Source organism: Labrus bergylta, chromosome 19, assembly GCF_963930695.1.
Source record: "Labrus bergylta chromosome 19, fLabBer1.1, whole genome shotgun sequence".
NCBI lineage: Eukaryota > Metazoa > Chordata > Actinopteri > Labriformes > Labridae > Labrus > Labrus bergylta.
In genome coordinates this window covers 13854698-13874036 of record NC_089213.1, presented here as the reverse complement: position 1 = coordinate 13874036, position 19339 = coordinate 13854698, and the positions used below count along the sequence as shown (strand labels likewise).

General features: G+C 39.9%; 1 protein-coding gene across 1 annotated transcript in view; it reads right to left on the bottom strand.

Annotated features, from left to right (window-relative positions):
• Positions 1 to 19339, bottom strand: part of trim71 (tripartite motif containing 71, E3 ubiquitin protein ligase) — a 33276-nt gene that overhangs the window by 11183 nt on the left and 2754 nt on the right. The window contains exon 2 of the mRNA XM_020643129.3: positions 5297 to 5464. Within this exon, the coding sequence (XP_020498785.1) occupies positions 5297 to 5464 (168 nt within the window). The remainder of the gene's footprint in view (positions 1 to 5296; positions 5465 to 19339) is intronic.

Genomic DNA, 19339 nt, shown 5'->3' with positions numbered 1-19339 from the left:
TTACACAGAAATCCTCCTATAATAAAGTGATATATTATAACGGTGATAGAAACAGTGCGACATAAATCATGAAGCGAACCAGATGTGGGGGTCATTAACAATAAATCATTTCCCCCTGTCTGTTTAATAAGTCAACTTGGATATAAATGACCCCCCAGGCACAGGATGAAGAGGTAAGGAAACATTAAAAGAAAGGACACAGTGACATCTTCCTGGCAAGTGACTGAACAACAACTGCTCTGTTACCATGTAGCGGCTTCTTTAGGGAAAGGAAACAGGGGTCAGGAATAGGTATAGGAAGTAACTTTGCATTTAAAACAGTTTCCCCTCAAGGTTATCCAACATTTTAAAAAGTGTCAAAGTATTTTGAGTTTAATGCCTCATTCGATTTTTGTTTTTAGTTACTTATTCTTTGTTCAGATAATTTCTTGTTTCAACCTTTAAACAACTTTCTTGATTTTATCATTTCAAGATCTCATTTAATCTAAAAATGTAACTTTATTAACTAGGGGTGATCCCAAGTTAATAATATAGAAAAAAATGATTGTTATTTGCCCACCATTGTGGCTGTTAAGTTAAGTTAAGCAAATTCAACTGTCACTGCAAAAAAAGAAAACACATATTTGGCAGGTGACGGGTGCTTATCTTCCATCTCTGCCAGATATAGTTACATCAGAACAGGGGCAGACACCTCCCTTCAACTCCGGCTCTCAATGGCTTTAAATGAGGTGTCAATCATAAATAAACTGTTACTGAAAATACAGAGGGAAATCGGGAACAGAACAGTGGTGGCAAATTTGAAGAAATCAACTGATCTTTATGGATGCAACGTGTTGGGATTATATCTCTTACTGGATTTGGATTGTTGGGACCATTGTTGAAACAGCAGGACCATTTTTGTTGGACTATTATGATCTGCCTGCGGCTGGCCGTCAGTGTGTGGGCCTTCTGTATTGTAAATGGGCATATGTAATATCTTTTAAAAGGTCACCATAAAGGAGAAAAAGGATGGATCAAGTCCTATCATAGAAAACAATGTTATTTCAAGTCTACAGGACAAATTGTTAAATGGACATGGATCTATGATACTTCATGTCACACTGATCAGTTGGATGTTATATTGTGTGGAAATCAGGTTAAAATATTTTCATTGCTGAAATTGTAATATTGTAAAATGATTGTTTCAGTCAAACAATACTTTTGAAATGGATCCACACAATAATAACAATGGCTTAGAACAATTATATAAGCAGGGCTTTTGGACAACAAAATGAGAACAGCAATTATTTGTGTGACTCTGATAACTTGATTAACTTAAAAGCAACTGTATAGTAAAAAAAAAAAATTCCTCCCCCTTTTTTTACAACTGTAGGGTTGGGCTAATTGCACTTTTTCCTGTTCCTTTATATGGCTTTCCCTCTGGTGTTTTCTGGGAGGTCACAGGGCGGACTGGACCTCACAGGCATGAAGAGGAGGTGGGATAAGGCTTCCTTTGTGATATTGCCCACAGGGATCAGAGGTCGCTCAAACCTCTACAGGTCATGTGATCTGCAACCCCTGTTTTAAGACACATATCGTCAACCCCCACTGCGCCCCAGCAAGAACAAAGCCTGGCAGCAGGGTCCTTTTCTCTTTTGCCTGGCAATTTGAGATGGGCAGCTAAAGGGTCATCTAAATCATGCCCCCAGAGACAGAACAGCAGGCTGGAAGGAATCAGGAAGGACTGTTATCAATAGTGAGGAAGGAGACAGAGGGATGTAAAAAGGCTCCACCTTCCAATTGTCTCTGTATACTCCTTTCATTAAAATATGCAAATTGTGTCTTCATTTGTCATTCTTCTCTTTGTTATTTTATTGCTTTTGTTCCCATTGCAGATGCACTGTAGTAGTGAGAACATATAAGGTCCCTGTAAAACATAAAGGTAGAATCCTTAGAATTGTTCATTGTAGCTTGTAAACACAACACAACAGGGCCTCTCCTCCTGGGCTTATAGGCCCCAGAAGCACACACTCACTGAAGGACGTAATGTCTATGTTTACTGCTTGTACCTACACTGCAAGCTACCGCACACTAGCACAAGCTAACTGTCAGTGTTTGGAACCTGCCTGTCCAACACAAAGCAGGCCATGTCCTTCATATTCCACAGTTTCAAGTGTATTAACTCCTAAACGTACCTGCGTTCTGTCATTGGCTAGGGGAAACACATCCACTCCCCGAAACGTTCTGCGTCAACCAAAAAACCTAAAACGTCAAAATACAGGCAGAGGACAGGGTCTCTGCAGATACAATCACCACCACACATGTATTGAGGCCCATAAGTGACGACTGAGCTGCATTTCATTTGTATTAGTCCATATTTTATATTTTAGGAGAAGCTACTGATTTCATCTTTAATTTTGTGTCCACTCCAACTGGACTTCATAATCTCCCTCTACATCACTTTGTCTCCATCCTTGCCCTTTCCTTCTTTTCCACAGAATTCCCAGAAGAGTATGACTTGGAACACAAAGAGGGTCAAACTGACCAATCAAAGCACCAGAGCCAAAGAGCTCTGGCCAACCACGAGGTCACAAGTCCAGGGTCAGAGGTCAGGGATCCTAATGGGTGTGGAGTGGGCGGAAATTTCCTACCTCAGGGGACAGGAACGTGTGTGTGTGTGTGTGTGTGTGTGTGTGTGTGTTTACATAATATCTGGCGTCAGCATTTACTGCCATGGTGACCTAGAACCAAATGGACAAATACAACCTAACTAACGTATAGCCAGATGGTAGGTAGTGTTTCTTGTGACCCAGCAGTACAAATCCTGGTGCTTTTCATGTGGCCAAGAACAAGTAAGTGCTGCAGTCCCTGGTTTTAGTTTTAAACACTGAGACATCATTGAGCAAATCGATGTTATTATATCTTGGAATTTGAAGAACAGCCCAGCTGACACAAGTACCCATCCTTCCTAGTACAAAGAGTGGAAGAGCAACACAAAGGTCAAGCTCTGATGTGGAGATAGCACGTGCCAATAACTCACATAACCGTAGTGGAACAGCTAGTGTTTCTCCTACAAGGCCCATTCAAAAACACTTGAATGAGTGGCCTATCCTCTTTTTTTTTTTTTTTTTTACCCTTTTAACAGTTTCTACACACAACCAACAAGCAAGATGACCAATATTTAATAAAACAATTATTATAATTTCGGATGAATATGTCAATCTATTACAAAATAAATGGCTCAGAATTTCTCAAAGCACTAAGGGATATATTCAAATAGCTTGATTTATCCAAGCATTTGGGACAACTAAAAGCTTATGTTTGACTCTACAATGATAAATATGGAGAAGAGCAGCATTTCCAACATTCCAGAGGCAAAAAAAACAGCATAAAAAGGGCATTTGGGCTAAACTAGAGGCATGGCTCTAATGATTGTATTGTTGGGCAGTTGGTTGGTACACCCTGGTTTTTCAAACAGACAAATTTTCTACAATGACGTAGTCGTGAGACAAACCGGGGTTCATGATAATCAACGCTAACAACTTTGGTGATACCCTGATTTTTCTATCACATAAAGGGGTTGACTATTGTGTTTTAATCAAAACATACAGACTATTCAAAAAAGTTTCATTAACTTTGGGTAAATCAATTACGTCTGCCTCAGTTTATATGTTATTACTTTTGTGTCCCCAAATTGTTCATCAAGCCCACTATGAGCTAAAAGTTCTATAAATGCAACACAGCATTAAACTAACACTTTCTCCTATTTTGCTGCATGGCAATATGTTAGCATTATCTAAAACACAAAACTTAGATGGTAGGAATGGTATTCATTTGCGTGGTGTTATTGTCAGTATGTAAAGTTTAAGCTAGATGTTTTTTGAGGGCGTTTTCACATTAGGAACACTTTTTCTTTTTTAAATATACTTTTTTCATCACTGAGGGAAATTCTAGTTTTATACTGTGTTATTGAGAAACATGCTTCTCACACACATCCGCCCAAATCACACTCATGCACAAACAGGACCTGTGGACATGCATTGGTGGAGAGATATCTACACACTTCTACGCAGGGAGCGCACCAGATCGGTTGGGGGGGGGGTCGGTGCCTTGCTCAAGGACACCTCAGCAGTCCTCGGGAAGTGCACTGGCACCTCTCCAGCTACCAGAACAACTTCTAATTGTTTCGTACCATGTCTGAGCACATTTACAAAAAGTCCTCTTCATACTCTTTTAGCATCTCATTGTTGCAAATCAGTTTAATTCAGCTCAGTGCACAGCACCTCAGAAAAAAAAACTCTGCAGCCAGTTAATGCCCACAATAAACACTCTGACATTCTATAATATAATACGAAAGAGTACTATAAAAGAGTATTGCAATATTTTGGTCAAATTGATTTGGAAAGTCGATATTTGTTTTGATTTTCAATTGTATTGTGAGGCATTGTTAAATCCCTACAAAATAGTTTGGGATATTTTTTTGACAAATGACCACTGATCAATTTAATGTTTCAGCACAATTTAAAAGCAATCCTTAAGTGATTGTGCACATGAGTAAAAATGCCTGATTTTCTAAACTGTTCGTGACAACCTCTCATCCCATCTTCTTCTGTTCATGTTATACTGTATGAGCAGGAATCCCAGTGGAAGCCACTAACGGATGATTACGTAAATGAAAAAAGGCAGTGTGTGAGTGTGTGTGTGTTTATTGGAGGGTGAGAGTAAAAGGAGGTGGTGGGGAGAGTGAGGTAATAACTGAACAGGAGAGGGCAAAGTGTTCCTCTTCTTTAACAGAGGAGGGGAGTTTTCCTTTCTCTGAAATCCTTTAAATACCTCATCTCATCTCATCCCCCCCCCCCATGCCCAGCCTCCTCTCCACTCCTCCTCCCCTTTGACCTTCATCCCTGCCCCCACCAGACCTCACCCCATGTGACCCACCCCCTTTAGGTGCCAGCTGGACACCTCTAACCTCAGGCTTCCCAGCAGGCCAGGACTGGTCACTCTCAAATATATTCAAGCTGATCATCTCGAGCAGTCGATTGCTCTGTGCTGAGGGACGATGGAGAGACACAGCTGCTCTCCTCAGCTTTGCCTATGTCTCTCCAGGAGAGGGATGGGTGTGGAGTTGTGTCGTTTGACCTTAAAAAAGGCCTTGAAAAACTGATTACTTTTGGATTTTTCACATTTTCAACACCTAGCATTAAGTCAAAATGGAGGATGTGTTTCCTGTGCTTTCATAGTGTTGCTCTGTTTCCATATTAAACAAGTAAATGACCAATTAGCCAATGAATGTCCAATGTCTGTGTTCCTGTCTCACCTGCACAGCCTGTCGCCCTTGCTGCGCATCTGACAACAGCTGGATGGTGATGGCCCTGGAGTCTTGTACGGCGTCTTGTAGATAAACAAAGGTGTGCCCCATATGACGGCCCACGCTGCACTCTCTGCAGATGGGCACAGAGCAGGTTTCACAGAAGAAGAGAAATACCTGAAAAACAGAGAGATGGGAATTAGCTTTGGGTTCAAAATGATAAAAAGCTAAACATGCTTCCACAGCTGCAATGTGTGACTAAAGTGAATGCAGGCTGCAAATCCAATTGGAATTCATTCATGACTCATTATAGCTACACTCAAATATCGCCGTGTGTTAAACTGACCGAATGCAACCTTTACACTTCCAAAATCCTACCCAACATCTACAAAAGCAAAAGTGAGGACCCAATCATTTTGAATACTCTTAGATCTAGGAATATTGTTTTACTGCTGCTGTGTCACCAAGGGCTGACAAAAAAATGAGATTGGAAGGAGGACACATTGATAACGAAGTTAAATAGCCTTCTCTTTATTCTCTCTCTCTCTCTTATGCACGCACACAAATCTAATTAATGAGAAAAGATCATGAATGACAAACAAGTCATCCATATGCATGTGCTGCCAGGGAGGCTTATATTGGGCTTGACACCCTAGAGAGCTTGTCTCTTCCAAAACAGAGCATGAAGAAGCACTAGAGGACTAAAGGCTACCAAAACTCAATCAATACTCATTCTGGGGACATCTGAGGATTCGGACCATAAAGGGATATACCTCACATTTCACATGTTATCAGTCTTACTACAGTAATAAGGGGTTGGCAAAAGTATTGTGCTTCTCACGTTTCTGCTGGCTTTTAGTTTTACCAGAGACATAAAAAAAAAAAAAAAAAAATGATTTCAAGTTAAAATTAATTTCTTCCATAGAGTTGTACACCTATGTATGCCATATTGTAAGTCCCTTTTTGGGAAAAGCTTGTGACTGATGAAGTAGTAAAAGCAGACTAACATTGGTTGATTAAAAAAGTCCTTCTGTCCCTCAGGACAAGGGGGAGAAATGTAATTTAACCTTTGTTGCTTAAACCTAATCTTTGCTTTAAACCCCATTTCAGAATGCAGATTTTTAGTAATTGATGGCTAATTAAATACACACTAGCCATCATATCCTGAAGAGAAACCAGATCAATGGCCTCCAATAGCAAAGGAGCTGGGTATATTGGGAGGGGACAGCAATCGATCCATCAATAATGACTGTTCCCCTGGGGAGCAGCATAATCTAATGAGACCAACACACACCTCCCCCTGTATCCAACTTCCTCCTCCTTTCTGCCTTGTCATTAAGCTCCTCTTGGATCCTTTTCTCCTGGTCCTATTCTTGCCGTCTCTCTGTTTTACAGAGCACTGTCCTCTACTACACTCTCTGCACTGCTCTGTCACTCATTGACCTCTTCCTCTCCAATCCCACCCCCATCAACATCTGCTAAAATTCCAAGGGGATAGGACACACAAAAGCTAGGAATGCAGCTGGGCTGGAGTGGAGGAGGAAAGTGCAGATAGAGGATGATGGACACAGGACTAAGGCTGTCAAGGGACAGGCAGATTGATGGTGCCATATACTTTGCATTCCGATTGAGCGACTGACCCACTGAATCCACAGGACTGAGATCAGCAGCACTCAGATCATCAAATGAGGCTGTTCTGATATTAACAAAACCTTACAAGTTTGTACTTGAAGTGTAAATATATTTACGTGATGGGAAAGTAGATCCTCACATTAAATTGCTCACTTGCTATTTTGGAGGTTTTTAGGCCTATCACGTATTTTTCTGTACTACCGAGCAAATACCAAAGGAAAGTCACAATTGTATCACCAAACTTGTTTGAGTTGGCCACCAATATCTTCCAATTTTACAAAATCTTACATATTTTAAACAAATCAATTTTGTGATTCGTTATATCAGGATGCATAAATAAAACAGACATGATTTCAGACTGAGCTCTGATTGGAAACGCTAATCATTTTTACACAAGCTGACATTTCATTGTGTCTAATGAAATGTACTAATTACTGCAGCAACAGCTGCCCAGAGCTACCAACGGTATGGATAACAGTAAAAAATTCCAGGCATTTTGAAAAGTTGAAAAACCTCCTACATCACTGTAGGTTGTACATCTGCAAATGAGAATTCTGCTTTGAGAAACAAATTAAAATGAAGATAAATTGAGAATAAAAGAAAAGGGAACCGCATCAAAAAGGGTTTTTTTTAAAGACACCTAAGCCACAAAGAAAGAGACAGAGTTAAGAACATCATCCACAAATGATGAGCAAGCTTGAGCCAATAGTAAGGAGGGCCATCTTTGACATGATGAACATATGAAACGAATCCTTCCTGGAAAGCAAATTTTAATAAGGAAGCACACAAGACAAACTCGTATCTGCAGTTGATTTTTTTCAAAAGATATTTTTAGCTATTTGGAAAGTATTTGCAAATTTACTGTGATATACATACATATACATATGTATATGTATATGTATATATATATATATATATATATATATATATACACACACACACACACACACACACACACATGTCCACTAGTCTTCATGTGCATGTTTTTTTATACTTTTTATTTAAACAGCCCTAATTTGGTTGTTGTTGTTTATGTTATGGCAAAATCAGATATAATAGTGATCTCTGAAATAAACTGAGCGCTGTCATCATTTACTGTTGGTGGACTCCTTCATATCATAAAAGAAAGACTCAATTGCAAAAACATCTACATGCATCAGCTAGAACAACTGACCAGTAAAAGAGAAATCTAAATTAATCTAAAACATCAATATCAACTTGAGATCTCATACAAACCTCCTAGTAATCAATAATATCTAATGACTGTGTTTCCTCACATTTAAAGTCACTAGTTAACCAAGTGGCAAAATGAAGAGCAGTGGAGCAGAAGCCTGTGATTGGAAACACTGGAGTCTTATTTCACAGAACTAGATCCTATAACAAATACCGGCACCAGGCATCAGATATCTTTAATACAATCTGCTGCTGATGTGTCATCAACAGCTCAACAGTCCTCGAGGTGAAACACACTCACTCATACACACATGGTTGTGGATTACATAACACATCAGCCTCTTGGAACTTCAGTCAATATTATTGACTCAAACAGGATACCGGCTCTTCCCGGAGGTCTTCGAGGAAGGGTCCTGTTCCCTCTCTTGTTGCCTCCATCTTTACCTGCTCTCACTGAAACCCGTTATTATCATTCTTAAGACATGTGCCAACTATTTAAATCAATATAAAGTAAGCAAAAGTGCATCACACACCTAACTTGTTTGCCAGCTATAACTCGTATGCTCTGTGAAACATGTGGACCCTGAATTTAACATTCATGCCATGGACAGGACACGCTGAATATCCTCACACATGCAAGGACAAAACAAGAAACTTCCAGTGTGCACGTGACGCAATGTGGGGAAAAACAAGTTAAAAAGGCATGAAAAAGGCGTGGTGTTACACAGAGAACACCCTTGAAGGGGTCCTTCAGGCAGCCCTGACACACCTAGAGTTTAACTTAATACAAATTATCATGGCACATGCTCTAAAAACGTAAGTAGCAGCACATTATAAAACGCAAAGCTGCTGCCTGTTTTTTTACTATTGGAGGGGATTGAACAAAGATGCCATCAGCAGTTAAAAGGCTCTGAGCCAGAGGGCATGGCCACGTTGGGGGAGAAGAGTTATTGTATTTCATTAGTGCACCGGATGTTTCTCGTTCTCCCCTCCCGCCCATTACGTTCCTCCATTAACAATTTACACTAAGACACACCCTCTTACGTTTGGCTATTTGTGTGTTTCAAAATGTCTGGTCATAAATCAAAGAAATAAAAATGAAAGAATTCAAGGACTATTTTTCAATGATATGTTGGATTTTGCTTCCAGAAGGATAACCATTCTAATAAAACGTATTAGTTGATTAATTAGTTAAATTGCTAAGGGAAATCGACAATAACTGTTTGAATTGATTGAATCTATACAGTCCAATATATTTATAAACTGATGAACTGTTGGCTTTTGTATTGATGGTCAAAAGAAATTTGGAGTTGCAACCAATGATCTTGGAAAATCATTGTGGATGTATTATGTTTTATGGCCATGCATATACACGGATAATTCTAAAAAATAATGAACAAATACAGTAAATCATGAAACAATTGGAAATTTAAATAGATGATAGGCTAGCATACTCAAAACCAAGCTCTGCTCAAAACCAAGCCAGTTTAAGACTTCCTATTCCAGTAATTGTAAAGATCTCTGCTTAACAACAAAATAAATCTGTACATACATGATGGGACCGGGCGCTTAAATATAAAAATTCCCTTTAAGCGCAGGAGCACTCTGACATTTTATAACATATTTTCTAACGGTTAATGAGCCAGGCCTTGTGCTCACACATGCAGGACCAGCCCCCTCTCCTCCCTCCTGTCAGAGGTACTGGGAACTGGGGGAGAGGGCACGAGCTCTGCTAGCCAGTAAAATCGCACTCTGCAGCACTCGCTGCCTGCATGCACAGCCGAGTGGGGGGAAGGGATAACGGCTATGTAATGTCACACTGTTGGGCCAGAAAAACTAGGACTGCTCTAGACAGCGAAAGCACGTTCTCTCAAACAACTTTACCACCGACAGTGTGGGATGCTCAGACATCTGCAAGGGTCGTGTGTGTCCAAATGCCATTTCTGGACAGTTTCCATCCTACTCTTCCCTTTCACATGTGTTTCTAATTATGTGTTGAAATGCAACTCAATCATCATCAGCTGTACAACTGCAAATGAACTGGAGTTTCTGTAGGACTTGACATTTAAAATGTTCAAATGTTTTAAAAATCACACACAGCCAGAAGCTAAATTTATATTGAATGTCCTTCAAAAATGTAACTTTAGGGTAAAAACATTATTGTGCTGCTAATAATCAAAACATTTCAGTGGCACACTTAACAATACATTTTAAATTAATCAAAATAGTATTTATAAATAAATGTACTACAACACTTTTAGATAATATTCATTTTGATGACCAAATAGTTTCTTGTGAGATCAAATTCAACTTTTCTGATTTTATTTTGTATTTTCCGTTGATGCTACTCTTCTGGTCAACAGAAATTCTGAAGAAAACTATTTTTTACCAAGAAAAACTGAATACTATTCTGCTATAGGCAGTTTTACACGTAACACTTTTTAACAAGTATGGCTTTCTTACCAAAGGGGATGAACTGTGCAGTCGGTAGCCTGTTTTTTATAAAGTGTGTCACTGCCTCAGGCTTATATGCTCTTTCTTTAACTATGTGTCAATAGACAGAAACAAGAAAGGTCAGAAACGTATCTGGACACAAACAAACACACACTAAAAAAGACATTCCTAGAAGCGTCAGATGTGTTTATTTAGCAACTTGAGCTGAGTCTGTTTAAGGCAGTTCCTTTTAAGAAATGTACAAATTCTTATGAGAATAACCTGAGTTTACAATGATTATTTTCTGTTTATGTCTTTATGGATACCTTTGTTTAAACATGTATCTGTCCAGTGTTGGTCCACTGATTAATTCATTCATTAATGCGCTGTCTTCAATGGCCCGCTTAATTCTCTTCATGATACACATTTTCACCTGGAAGTACTGACTCCAAAAATCACACATTGCCACAGTGTAACCCGCAGTTACCCCTCTGTTACTACATCCAATGGAGGACCCATTACGCCTCTGCCAGTTACACATTGCAGATGAGGTGTATCATGCAAAAGTTTCCCACCTTGAACTAGCAAATGGCTTGACTAAAGAAGCTAGCACAGAGAATAAGGTTAACAGCACCTGTACTTTGTTATTCATGTTGAGTTGTACACACTAGGCATGATAAAGAAAGAAGATATTCAAACAAAAAGTCAGATTTGATTATAATTTAGCCCCCTCTGTGAGATACATTCAAACAGCTGAGTCTCAAAGTATGTTTGAGTCTTCACATAAAGCGTCATGTGAGGTAAGGCTGCCAAATGTTTGAGGACAAAAGGACAAAGATTTCAACAAGCCCCATTCAACACATAACTACCAAGCATGTGTTGGATAGCTTGGCATATACACACAAGCGCAACACAATTTTTATTAAATAAAAATTCGGATTGTTACAGTTATAATTTCGCACAGCAAAAGAAACTGGGCAAATTAATAATTGTTGATAATTGCTCTCTTAAAGAGCCCATATTATGCCCTTTTTTGGGTTCGTATATTTAATCTATGTACCTACTTTTGTACATTCACAATAGCTAAAGTTTGAAAAAAGTGTCTGTTTTCATGTACTGCTCCTCCTAACTCCCTCTACGCTCTGAGTCCATCAGCTACACTCTGTTGAGCCCACACTGTTAGACCCCCACGTGGGCCAAGTCTTTTCTGATTGGTCTGCCGATCCGCTCTGTCGTTATTGGTCAGTTGCTCGGCACGGTTCTCGGAAATGTCCCGCCTCTTTTACCATATTGGGAATGCAGCCACTGGCTCCGTCCGAGGGGAGCGTAAACATTAGCACCTTAGCACTACTGTGCTACCGTAGGCTACGGCATATCGTGGGCGTGCTACAGAAGTTAACAGGCGTGCAACATGAGCTGCTGGGCTTGCCACAATGAGCCAATGGGCTTAGATCAGTGATCTCACACTGACAATGACGTCGGACTGACAAATTTTTATCGAGGGGGGCTAGAACCGAGCGTTACATGCGGCTAATGCTACAGCTAACAGGAGGACGTAGGAGAAGCCGCGTTTCCGCAGACTTTGAATTTTTGCACATAGATGTGCCTAAACATGCACAGGACACATGGCAAACACACTAAAGAGCATATAAAACCAGAAAAAGCAGAATATGGGACCTTTAATAATAATAATTGTTGTTGAAGAAAATTGGTCTCAAAACTTGCCGTCCCTTACAGTGAAGGTTCTAAATAAGGAAACAGGAAATAAATAAGGGGGGTTATTTCACCTGTGAAAAGGGCAGAAAGACAGCACATGCTTTAAGCCAGTCTGGTATGTCCAGGCTGGATAATCTGTGGAAAACCCAATCCCAACATTCCCAACAATCCCAGCAATATCATCTGCCAGACAAAGCTCCTTTTATGGAACTCAGACAACTGCTGTCATATTTTCCAGACAGCCTCCATATACTGTTCACATACATTTTTTTTCCCTTCCACCTCTATTCTCTCCTTTCCTCCACTCACATTACTATTTTCCAGTCTTCCGCTGCTGCCCCGCCCTCTCGTGGCAACCCCTGTTGGCTTGTTGCCACGGACACAACACGCACATGCCTGCCGATGTTTTGAAACCCTGCCAGATACAACAGGGGGGGCGGTGGCTGTAAGCAGACAATCTGATTGGACGAGCCCACAGCGGAGATGGAAAACAAACCACAGTCAGCTGGCCTCCATACCGAGGGAGCATGTGACTGACTGTCCTGTACTTAATACTTGAGCAGGGGGAAAAAAAAAAGGGAGCTGAGAAAGTGAATGGGTTGGAGCGAAAGGGGAAGATACAAAAAAACAACAGTAAAAGAAAGCTGTTCATAAACACTGAGAGGGTGAAGGAGAGGCGTGAAAGGCAGACACATGTTTGAGCACAAATTAAAATCGTGAAGCTGTGTTAATGAAATGTAAACTGCTTAGATGGAACAAAAGTGTGTATCTGTATGTAGAACCAAGCTTTTCTTCCTTACAGAAACATTAGAGTGGGCAATAAACAACCCTATTTCACTGGTGGCCCTTCCTTGTTTTAATGACTGCTCGACTCATTTCTGAACACCATATGTCAGGTTTGTTTCAGAAACATTGAATTAATAGCACCATTTGCAAAACAGATTACAAACATTCATTAGTTTCCTCCATCCCCAAAGCCCACAGTCACTCGCCGTCTGTTTGTCCCACACGTACACACATACACATGGCTTGCATACCAACGTGGCAGCCTAAAGAGCATGGCCTATACAGGAACATGACCTAGTCAAATAGGCGGAAACTTCAACATGCGCATCGCCTTTCACATATAGCGTTACCGGCTATACATGAAAAACTAACAAGACATTTGAGCATAAACAACAAAATATTAACTGAACCCTTTTTAGGGGGTTACATAGTAGAGAGTTTTAGTTGATCTGCTGTTAAAAACATGTATCAAAAACTTAATCTAGAATTGATCTTGGGGGGCTTGTTTGGCCCAGTTGACGGAGCAGACGCCTCATGTGTAGAGGCTATAGTCCTTGTTGCACTGGTCACAGGTTCGACTCTTTGTCCTGACGTCATCCTCCACTCTCTTTCCCACACTTCCTGTCCATCGAATTGCTTCGATACTACAGAACATCAAAAAATGGCTTTTCATTCGATACCAAATTTCGAAACCTATCATACCTCCCATCAGCGTCAGTGAGCCAATAAGCATGCAGCATGCTTGTTGTACCAGGATCTAATAATGCTGGTGATTGGCTGCTTAACCAGAAAGGGCAAACACGTGTATGTTGTTGTGTTTTGAGAGGCTTGACTACAGGTGTGCATCGTGAAGTTTAGAAAAAAAACAAACGAAATCAAAACAGACAGTGTTGAAGCAGACATAAAATGGTTTATATTCTCATGTTATGAAACTGCTTTGAAAATGTTTTAAAATTCCATGGAGCTGAAAAATAAAACTAAAGATTTGTATCATAATGTGTAATGTCATTTTTTTCTTGTTAAAATGTTTTTTTTTATAAAATTGGTATCGAAAAAAAGTATCGTTTAGGAATCGGTATCGAAGTTAAGGTATCGGTTTTGAACATTTCTGAACGATACCCAGCCCCATGATGTTCCAGTTACAAAGTCAACAAACTTGGAATTTTCACTTGTTCTTTCTTGATTGGCTAAATGCAACAGCCTTACCATGAAAATGTAATGCAGCACAGCAAAAACCGTTCATGTACATCCTTATTTGCTGGAATATGCTGCAATTCTATTTTTTTTTTTTCTTTTTATCTTTTGGATTGCCATCTCGCTTTTATCCCCAACAATCTTCCAATGTATCAGTTCCATTCAAGAAGTCAAGGTGTGCTGGAGCACAGCCATACTGCAACGTTTCACACAAATTAAACAAGCCTGTTGAGACTGCTTATTGATCTTCATACCACAGCCAAACAAAAAGGATGCTATAACTTGCAAACACAATGGTTTGATCTTTTAAGGCCTTCATGTTTTAACCTAGCAACCGGTAAGAAGTTTGAGAGTACAACATGATCAAACTACAACAACTTTGCCAACTGCTGACCACAATTGTTTACATCCATGCATAGTCTTAGACAAACAAAAACAACGTGGTAGGACACTTGTGGCTAGAAGCTGTGCAATGTCCCCCAAATAGGGTTGAGAGATTAACGTCAAATGTGTTAACAGAGCAATCCTGTTGAGTGGGGTCAAATAATGGCCAATTAAAACCCCATTTGTGCCCAGTCACTGAGTATGAAGTAGCAGGTTCCAGCTCTTGAATGGGTTTTAAATCCCGCTGTCAAAGAGAATGTGATAAATGCCTTCCTTTCTATCCATTAAATTTATATGACCCAAAATCCTCAAATGGACATCAAAGCAGGGACACACACAGATACACACTTCCCCTTAGCCTACATGAAACACATTCTCAACACACAAGAAACAGGGAATGCTCTCTAATTACTGGGCACATGTTGTGCATTAAAACCATGGAAGTCCAACTTCATATAATCCAACTCTGCTGCCTGTGAGGAAACACACACACTCTAAGCCACTACAATTCTCTTCAGAGGATAACTACCTACAGATGGGAGATGCTCTGAGAAAGGAAACCCCTGCTGCCAGACACTCACATGGACACATCCAGGAGTGATGAAATGAAATCACTTGCCCCTCAACAGCAACAGCTGATAAATCATATTGAAGAGACTTTCTGGATCCATAATGTTCATTGTCTCTGAGAGAGAGAGAGAGCAGGCAGAGAGCGCTGATGAGAAAGGCAGGAGTCAGGGGAGGAAATACCCAGTGGGTGTGTGTGAGACGGAGAGAGCAAAGGGGAAAAGAGAACCCAGGAGGTATAAACTCAAGTTACAGGAATTCCGCTGGCCTTGTATCAGCGTCAGTGTTGGGTTAGGTTTCCTAACAAACATTCTCTTCTAGCGAGCTTCAGAGAGGGGAGCCATACCGTTGATCACAAAGCTGAACCCAGCATGTGTTTTAAGTGCAAGTATGCCTCTGCAAAAACGTCATTACAGAGCAGTAACATTTTACAAAGAAAAATTGAAATGTGGAAATGTGTGGCATACTACAATAAACTTCCCAGACCTCCCACTGCAACTGAACAACACACTGTCTTCCTAGACAAAAATGGCCCCTGAGGAGATACAACAGCATTGGTAGGCCGTCAAACTGATTAGTTCAACTTCACCTCATCCTAACACGATGCATTGTGGGTGTTCATTGCCCAGCAACCCAGCCATTGCCCAGCCTTTCTGTCCTCTCTCAGTTTGCCTTAGTAACACCCCCACCTCTACTTTATAAAGACTATTTGTGTGACTGTGTGTTGCTGGGATGCACAAATTAAGCCTGTTGTCATGGTGACAACATTTTAATCTAACTCAAAGTGTGACACTTTGTAGGATTATCATGTCATTACGTGTCTCTTAGATGGGGCATCTTGTGTATTATATGTCAGAGGGGTGACATCACAGCAAGCAGAGGGCAGTCCTTTGATGTAATCCAATTTTCCATTTCCACTTCACATAGAGCACACACAATGTGACTGCTAGATCTTAAGAAGATTAACAAATATTTCTTCTGTTTAAATAGGCAAACACATTTACTCATGTGTGCCATACCATGTATATTCTTGTGAATATGTGGCTGACTCGCTTTACTACCCAAGGAGCGTACGGTAATCTTTCAACTGAAATCCTGCAGAAATCATTTTTTGTTAGAATCGATGCATTTCTGAATTATTCTTCTTAGATTTTGTTTTAGTAAATGTCTAATTGTGTGTGTGTGGTTAAACTTTGTGGGTGAACAAATGGTCTATGTATCTCAGAGAACTAGGAAAATACTAAGACCAAAGCAAACAAACTTGATATTCACTCCATGACTTATAAAGGGGAAAAACATCTTTTTGTTAGAGTTGATTAAGTTTAAAATTGTGAGATATTTTCACGGTCAATCCTGTCACAATAGCCTTTTTCAAACTGTACGACCTTAACCAATTTCCTGAGATTTTAAAATGATGTCTTGAGTCCACAAACTCAATCAAGCAATACGCATGTAAGGCGCCTTAACACTTGTAGCCAGAATCATCTAATGCTATCAATCTGCTAAATCAAAAGTGTGGTTACACTTTTAAAAATTGGCTGCAGGAAAAAACTCACTGCAATAATGTTATATTTGCAACAGGTAAAGTTTCATTTTTGCACTTAGGGAGGGATCAGTATTGAATGAAAAAACCTTTTGGGTAACAAAAAAACATATTCCAGGGACCGTTACAGGTTTTAATTAGAATGGCAACCAAACCTAGTCAAAGGACAAAATATCCATAATTGAATTGAACTATTTCTATCTCCAGCCATCTTGCATACAAGTTATCTTTTAAATATCTTACTTCCCAGGAAAAATATTCTCTCGTTTGTCCATCTCTCTAAAACAATGTTTTTATACACAAACTGACATCAGCAATCTACAGAAAGGCAGGATACTGGCCTAACCATTAGGAGAAATTTTGAATTCAGTACGTTGCAATTAACATGAGGACAGGATAAGGTAGGGTTCGAACCCACCAACCCTTTAGTCTGTAGGTTACCTACTGTGGTTTGGTTGTTGAAGCAGCAAGCCGTGAGCATTAACTATCATCACCACCAATCTCCTGGGAGAGGAAAAATTCCTCTGCAGGCTTACACAACACTACAGAGGGGACAGACCCCAGCTCCTGGAAAAACTCTCAATAATTCACTCTACATACTAGGAATGAGGGCCCAGCACACCATTCTGAGCTCAATGAAGCAGCCAAGACAAAAGCAGAAATGATGAATTGTGTCTTCTGGAAAAGATTTGCATTGAACACATAGCAAAGGCTAAAGCTGCTGACTTCAAAGATGTATTGTACATGTACAATGTGTTCTGGGTTTGCATGAGAGAAAATAGAATATATACTAAAGACAGAAAACAATACAGAGTAATAATATAAGAGTACTTGAATATACCAGCAAGTTTAGACTGCAAAGCTGATTAAGTAGAATGACAGGATAGCAAATGGGAACAATTTCAGGAGATCCTTTGCTGCATGAAACAAACTACGGTCTCTGTTGTCCTGATGAGACAGCAACCCGCTCAGACAGCCCATAAAACAAGACAACAAAAAGGTCAGAGGTGGCTGTAACCTGGCTGGACAATGTGAGTCAAAATAGTAACACAATATTTTCTTACTGCCATAGAGGAATTATGAACCCTCAAGATAAAACAACCAGTTAAGTAATTCAAAGTTTGTCAAATGAAAAGCTGAGTCTAGATAAACCTTGTCTGACCATTTTTATGTGTTTATAGTTTAGTTATACTGGTTATCCAAGGTGATTGTTTGCTTTTGGAGTAATATAGTAAAATGTTTTAATGCTACTCAAGCACCTGAAAGGCAACTGGTAAACATTATGTTGGTGCCCAGAAGTGAAACAACACAAACTAAGAAATCACAATTTATGTAGTTAATTCATAACGGATAAGCAAACTAAGTGTTATAGAAGAAAGAAAGAAAGAAAAATTGGGAGTTTCCATTTGACATATCCTACTCATTCAACTCCCCAAATGACCAAACTGGTTTTTCAAATTTGGTATATGAGAAACCATTTGAACACATGATGGATGTGGAGTAAGTCGACAGAAAATGACTGCTTGCTCCCTGATCATAGGCAAAGAGGAATAGCCTTCTCTTGTGTCATTCCCTCCCCCCCCCCAGGGCTGAAGCACAGTGAGTAAGTGAGGCATTACTGGGAAATGAAGTCCTTACTGGAAAACTGAACCCACCTATTTACTGGCAATGGAAAGGGGGTGTGTATAGGGGGGCATAGTAAAAAATAATTGGAAATCTAAACTAGCCACTTGCCTTTTGTGACTAGTGACTTAATCAATAGGACAGCAATATTCAGATATTAAGAGAAAAGCCTGTATAAGCCACTGCCATGTAAACACCATTTTGTTGTTACCTTAGCCCGACAAAAGGTCATATGTGGAGTGAGCCATAATCAAATCAAGACAAGTGGAGTATGCTGATCTTAGTTGCCTTATCGTAGAAGAAAATGTACTTTTCAGGGGAAGGGAGAAGTAGTTGTCATGTAAATGGTTTTAAGTTGTTTTGCAACAGAGCAACATTGATCAATGATTCGTTAAGGGCAGCATGTGATCCACAGACCGATGGAAATGTTATCATCATGATGTAAAATAAATGTACTGCCTCTAAAAATCTGTACAAAATCTCAGTGAAAAGAAGGTCATTTTTTTAAGTATACCCCGTAGAGTTCATGCAGATATCAGCTGGTGGTTGTGTGTGACAACAATCAGGAGCTTAAAGGTAAGAGTCAGTATTTTCTTTGTTGCAGCTTGAAGACACAACGTTCAAACTGGGCCCCTCCTCCAGGGTTCATCATCATCACCATCATCATATTCAACCATCTGAATTGCATCCGATCACTGAATTGTATACACCCCTAAACTCACCTGCGCACGGTCATTGGCAGGGGGGAAATACACCGGCCCTAACACAGAAGTTTTTTAGGGTTTGTGTTTATGATTTGACTATTGTCCAAATGCACTAGGAAAGACAGGATAGCTGTCAAGTGGCGGTAACTTGCAAATAAATGTGGCTGCGAGGCCAAGGAAGAAGAAGCTGTAGAGCTAGCAAGTATGGGCATGGACATTGTAAAACAACAAAAGGCTACCTAATTCTATGACTGCACATAAGATTACAGCAATGTTGTCCTTCAACATTTGCTGACT